This window comes from Vollenhovia emeryi, unplaced genomic scaffold (genome assembly GCF_000949405.1).
Source record: "Vollenhovia emeryi isolate VEMERY1.0 unplaced genomic scaffold, V.emery_V1.0 DF940967.1, whole genome shotgun sequence".
Taxonomy (NCBI): domain Eukaryota; kingdom Metazoa; phylum Arthropoda; class Insecta; order Hymenoptera; family Formicidae; genus Vollenhovia; species Vollenhovia emeryi.
This window is the reverse complement of record NW_011965399.1, coordinates 1-6,477: the sequence shown is the minus strand read 5'-3', so window position 1 is coordinate 6,477 and position 6,477 is coordinate 1. Positions and strand designations below refer to the sequence as shown.

The 6,477-nt window shown below is 53.4% G+C and overlaps 1 protein-coding gene across 1 annotated transcript; it reads left to right on the top strand.

Annotated features, from left to right (window-relative positions):
• The first annotated feature begins 88 nt into the window (after window positions 1–88).
• On the top strand, window positions 89–5,373 carry LOC105571249. Its single transcript, XM_012028715.1, has 2 exons — window positions 89–2,806; window positions 2,857–5,373. The coding sequence occupies exons 1-2, from the start codon at window positions 89–91 to the stop codon at window positions 5,371–5,373; spliced, it is 5,235 nt and encodes a 1,744-aa protein (XP_011884105.1).
• Window positions 5,374–6,477: the final 1,104 nt, after the last annotated feature.

The window sequence follows — 6,477 nt, the reverse complement described above, 5'->3', positions numbered from 1 at the left end:
AAGATCGACGCCCGAACATATTGGTCCTTCGAGCCGGATCGAAGCACGAGCGGAGGTGTGACGGACAGGAAGCAAGCCGGTCCTCATCATGTCTGAGCAGCTGAGTAGACTGCAACCCGTGCAACGGGTCATCGAGCGCAGCCTCGAGAACTTCAAGAAAATCGGAAGGAACAACCTGACCCCTGCGACAATACGGTCCAGAATGTCCTGTCTCAAAGAAACATGGATCTCGTTTATGAACAAGCACGCAGAGTTGGAGCGAGCCACCCCCGAGGCAACTAGGTCATCAGTCACCTACTTCAAGGACAACCACTTCGACAAAACCAATGACGCCTACGAAAAAGCCCTGGACTACATGGCAGAGTGCCTCGAGGCCCTCGAGCCGGCCGTGAGTCTGAACCAATCGTTTGCGAATGTTAGTGTACGTCCGGACACCAACGGTTTTTCGCTATCCCATCTTCCGCCCATTCGATTACCTCCGTTCGACGGTAATTACGACGAATGGGACCAGTTTCGGGATCGGTTTACGGCGTTAATTCGCGAGAATAAAGATCTCGACAACTTTGCTCGGATGCACTACTTAACTTCGTGCTTAAAAGGCCGCGCTTTGGAGAGTATCGCGAACATTGCTATTACCGCTGCTAATTTCCCGGTTGCGTGGAAAACTCTGACATCGCGCTATGAGAATAAGCGTCGCTCCCTTCATGTACATTTCTCCACGATACTTAATCTAACGCCCCTTATACGCGAGTCGGCTTCGGAATTGCACGCTTTGCACGATAAGGTCAACGTCGCGGTAGCATCATTAGAAAATCTTCAGCGATCCCCGACGGAGCTTTGGGATGATATCCTCGTTCATATAGTCGCGCAGAAGCTCGATCCGATCACGCGCAAAGCGTGGAATTTGAAGGAAGGCGACAACGACACTCCGCCGTCGTACGCCGAGTTTAAGCGCTTCTTAAAATCGCGAACTCGAGCGTTAGAAAATTGCGCTCCACCTCCCTCCGTTAAAGCGTCTGCGAAAAACGCGGCTGCGCCGCGAGTATCCGCCGCTACTGCTTCGACAAGCTCAGCCGCGAAGTGTCCGCTGTGCCAAGCGCAGCATTACATAAACGCGTGCCCGAAGTTTGTCGGGGGGAATCCGAGTCAACGTCGCGATCTAGTCAAACTACATAAAAGATGTTTCAATTGTCTCAGCGAGAAGCATTCCGCTCAAGCGTGCAATAGCAAATTCTCGTGTCGTGTGTGCCATAAAAAACATCATTCCATGTTACATATTGACTCGAATTCCTCCGCCGACCCGTCGGGAAGCGTCTCGACTACCGGCTCATCACCTCCCGCCTCGGACATTAATCCCGAGGTACACTCTCTATCGGCTTCTACAACGCGTACTCGATCGTCGGTTCTGCTGGCCACTGCCTGGGTCACTGTTCGCGTACCATCCGGTCGGTCCGCAGTGATCCGCGCGTTGCTCGATCAGGGTTCCGAGATGACGTTTATCTCGGAAAATCTCGCGCAACTGCTGCGGGCCCGTCGGTGTCGCATGCCTATCTCCGTTACTGCCGTCGGCGGCATTCACGCCGGAACGTTCCGTCACGCGACGCAGATTTCGATATCACATCGCCAATCTCTTACGCCGTCGTTCAGTACAACCGCGCTCATTCTCGGCTCTCTCACCTCGTATACCCCGAAACGAAACACGGCGCCCTCAACACTCTCTCATCTCGAAACCCTGTCATGGGCAGATCCCGACCCGACAAGTCCTGATCCGATCGAGGCTATCATCGGAGCGGACTTATACAGTAGCTTAATTCTCGATGGCATTAGGAAAGGCGGTGTGGGACAACCTATGGCGCAGAACTCCGTTCTCGGATGGGTCATTTCCGGCCCGATCAAAGCAGACACTGAATCTCGGTCGTCGTCGACGCCTCATTCGGTTACTAGCTCTCTCGCTAATATCTCCTCTTATCATATTTCCTGCTCTCCTTCTCTCGAGCAAGAACTTCGTCGATTCTGGGAAGTCGAGGAACTTCCCCAGCGCCAGATTCTCACGCCGCACGACAAACAGTGCGAGGAACATTTCAGCTCCACGCACTCTCGCGATTCAGACGGACGCTATGTCGTGCGTCTCCCCTTTAAGAAAGGCCCTCCGATCGAGATCGGTAACTCCCGAGTCCGCGCCGAAAAAATGTTGAGCACGCTGACCCGTCGACTCCGCGCGGATAAGCCGCTCTCAACGGAATATCACTTGTTTCTCGCGGAATACGAACGACTCAATCACATGAGACCAGCCGTGTTCTCTCAACGCGACGAGGAACAATCCGTCTACATTCCGCATCATGGCGTTATTCGGGAGGGCAGCGCGACCTCCCACATTCGCGTCGTATTTAACGCTTCGAGCGTGACTTCCAACGGTACGTCTTTAAACGACCATTTGATCGCGGGACCGAAATTACAAAACGAAATCACTGCCGTAATCTTACGTTGGCGTCAATATCAGTACGTCTACTCGGCAGATATAGCAAAAATGTATCGCCAGATTCGCCTCGATCATCGTGACATCAATTATCAACGCATTCTATGGCAACCGTCAACTCGTGAACTTCCGACCGATTATCAATTACTAACGGTGACTTATGGAATGTCATGCGCGCCTTTTCTTGCTCTTCGCGTCTTAAAACAATTAGTTCAGGACGAGGGTCATCTCTTCCCGCTTGCGGTCCCCGTTCTCCGCGATAATATTTACGTCGACGACGTTCTTTTCAGCGCGAACGACGAGCATCTAATAAAACAAATACGGGATGAGGTAGTCTCTCTTTTGAAACGCGGTTGCTTCGAAATTTCGAATTACGAAAGTGGGCGAGCAATTCGTCCTCTTTGCTCTCTGATATTGACGGCGCGGATTTCGGCTTGGCTTGTAATAAGCAGCTCGCTCAAGACGAGCAATTGAAGATTCTCGGAATCGGGTGGAATCCGGCCACCGATGTTTTTGAATTTCGCGTGTCCCTCACGGAACTCGTTCCAACTAGCAAGCGCGCTATTCTTTCAACCATCGCGAAACTTTACGACCCGTTAGGGTGGGTAACTCCGGTGACTATCACAGCAAAGATTCTAATGCAAACCTTATGGCGATTAAACCTCGATTGGGACGATACTATCTCCGCGAACCTTCTCGATAAGTGGAAAGAAATTTACCAACGAATCAGGCTCCTTAGCCAGTTACAGATCCCTCGCTGGAGTGGCCTCGGCCCGGATATCCGTCACGCGGAGCTCCACGGATTTGCCGACGCGTCAAATGTCGCGTACGCCGCCGTCGTTTACCTTAAAGTCGTTTCCCCTTCAGGCTCTGTCACGATTACGTTGCTCGCCGGTAAAGCCAAGGTCGCGCCGTTGAAACCGCTGAGCGTACCTCGTCTCGAGTTATCGGCCGCTTTGCTTCTCGCGCGACTCATGGACTTCGTTCGCGAAACTATTGAAGTAAAATCTCTCCCGTACTATTGCTGGACGGATTCCACCATTGTGCGTGCGTGGGTCACTCAGCATCCCTCTCGATGGAAGACGTTCATCGCCAATCGCGTTCTGGAAATTCAGTCTCGCCTTCCACACGGAGAGTGGCGGCATGTGCCAACCGACGAAAACCCCGCGGATTGCGCTTCGCGCGGACTCTTCGGTGATGAGATTCTCGTTCACGATCTCTGGTGGCGCGGTCCGCTATGGCTTCGCCTGGGGATTGACGACTGGCCACGTCAGGAAACTAGTCTCCCGCAAGATGCTCCTCTCGAGGAGAGAATTGTCGCTCTGCAGTGTTCGCCGCCGCTCCCGGAATGGGATTTAGCATCACGTTACTCAGCGTGGCCAAAGCTTATCCGCGTTACCGCATACGTTCTCAAGTTTGCAAGCCTCTGTCGTCAGTCTCATCCTTGTCGTACGCCTCGCTCATCATTGTCCTCCAGCTCACCGTATGATGACCGCCCCTCGCAAAGTACGGCGATCACCGCCTCTGATTGCAACGCTGCTAAATTCCTGTGGCTCAAACGAATTCAAGCGGAGTTATTCCCCAAGGAAATCAATTCGCTCGCGAATAAACGGCCTCTCTCTTCGAGAAGTTCACTTCTCTCCCTTAGTCCGTTTCTGGATAATGACGGAGTTCTGCGCGTCGGCGGGCGGCTTAGCCAAGCGCCTCTTCCCTTCTCTACTCGCCACCCGGTACTTCTGTCACACCATCCACTCGTTACACTCATCGTGCATCAGGCTCACTTACGAGCGTTGCACGCCGGACCTCAGCTCACCTTAAATATTCTTCGACGCGAGTTTTGGATTATTCGCGCTCGCACTCTCATCAAGTCTGTCATCCATAACTGCGTTACCTGTATTCGCGACCGCGCCGCGATTCCGACGCAGATAATGGGAAATCTTCCGGCAGCCCGAGTCACGGCGACCGCTCGCAGTTTCGCGCATTGCGGCATCGACTATGCGGGACCCGTCCGAATTCGCGCTTCCGCGGGGCGAGGTATTACCTCGCGTAAATCATACATAGCACTCTTCATCTGTCTCGCCACTAAGGCGATACATCTGGAGTTAGTCGGAGATTGCTCCACGCAAGCCTTTTTAAATGCCTACTCGCGGTTTTGCGCCCGTCGCGGGCTCCCGCAAACTATGTACTCGGACAACGGGACCACGTTTGTCGGCGCTGATAGAGAGTTGACTTCGGCGTACCGAGCCGCAGTACGAGACCCGAATTTCTTAAACGCTACCGCCTCCGACAGCGTTGAATGGAAATTCATTCTCCCGTCTGCCCCCCATTTCGGCGGACTGTGGGAGGCAGGCGTGCGAAGCGTAAAGAATCACCTGCGTCGAGTCTTAGGTAATCACACGTTGACCTTCGAGGAATTCTCCACCCTACTATGCAGAATCGAAGCCTGCTTAAACTCCCGTCCGATTGCGCCTCTCTCAGATACCCTTGACGATTACGAATGTCTCACCCCCGGCCATTTTCTGATCGGATCCGCGCTCACGGTGAACCCGGAGCCATCATTGCTCAAGCTTAATGAGAACCGCCTTTCACGATGGCAATTAGTGCGACACGTCACGGAGCGATTTTGGAAATTGTGGAGCCAAGACTACGTGAATACTTTGCAGCAACGAGCAAAGTGGCGAAAGGTCGAACCGCAAATACACTCCGGTCAATTGGTACTCCTACGGAATTCGTCGCTCCCCCCATGCAAGTGGGAGCTTGGCCGCGTGACGCGCTGTCACCCTGGCTCCGATGGATTCGTTCGGGTGGTCACCGTGAAGACTGCCACTTCCGAGTACCAAAGACCTCTTGTAAAATTATGCGTCCTGCCTATATCGAGCGACGAGACAAGCACATAGGTCAATCCGGTCCCCGCTCGTTACGCTCGGCGAGTAACTGGAAGGCTTCGATCCTAATTTAGACTGTAAACGCTATGGCGAAACTTATAGCTAAGCATGTGAATGGTCGACGCCATGGCGGGCGGCGTCATCGCCGACTTCAAAAACGCCCTAAATCAAGCGCCCCTCATGGTGTCGATCATCGTCGTCCCGCCGCGCGTGCGAAGTTTTAGCCGTAATCTTACATTGTTTTTTTTTCTCTTCTTTTGTGTTCCTCCCTTTTCTTTGTTTTGTTCCGTGGGTCTCGATTGTTTCGAAACTATCGTTCCAAGGCGAGCGGTATGTTTGAGCGTCAAACGACGTTCCTCGGACCCACCGAAACCAAATATAATATGTAGCGGCTTCGACCGACCGGGTCGAGCCGACCGTTTAACTCGGGAACGCTACGCGGTACACGCCGTGCGCGATAACGACCAAGCGAGTCGAATCACCCGGGGTCGTGTTGTGATGTGCGACGCCACGACGACTCCGGGTGGAAAATAAAGCCAACGGTCACCGGAGAGCTAAACATTGCTCTCTTGAAAACAAAGCCCCGGTGGGCCTCTCTCGCCGCCGATTCCAACGATCGAGCGAGTTCGAATCGAGACATCGCCCGAATCCTATCGCTTCGCGATCGCTCCGATCTCGGACTTCAAAGTCAAGCCAATTCGGCTTTTTCAAGCATCGGGGTCGATCTGGACCGTCTTAGATTATCGGAATTACTGTTCCACGGTGCGAGTTCAAGTACATTGTAATTTGCCGTGAGCGCGTACGACGGTAACCACGACGCTCCGTCCAGTGAGACCGGACGCCTGGCCAACGCTGAGAGCGAACCATAACGAGGCTTGATCTGCTCAACCACCGGCAAGGAAGGCCAGGAAGAAGAACACCGTTTGCGCCGTAACTACGGCTCGTTCCTAGCGCCATTGTATTTTTTGGCAACTATTAAATTAACACTGCCCAGCAATTGACGAAAAGCGACTGGATCAACCTCCCTCCTCATATCCTCCAGCGAAGTCACGGCCTCGCGCTGTTCCAGCTTCGCGCTCAGTTCGTGAGCGGTGCCGGCTTCAGGGCGATCTCGTC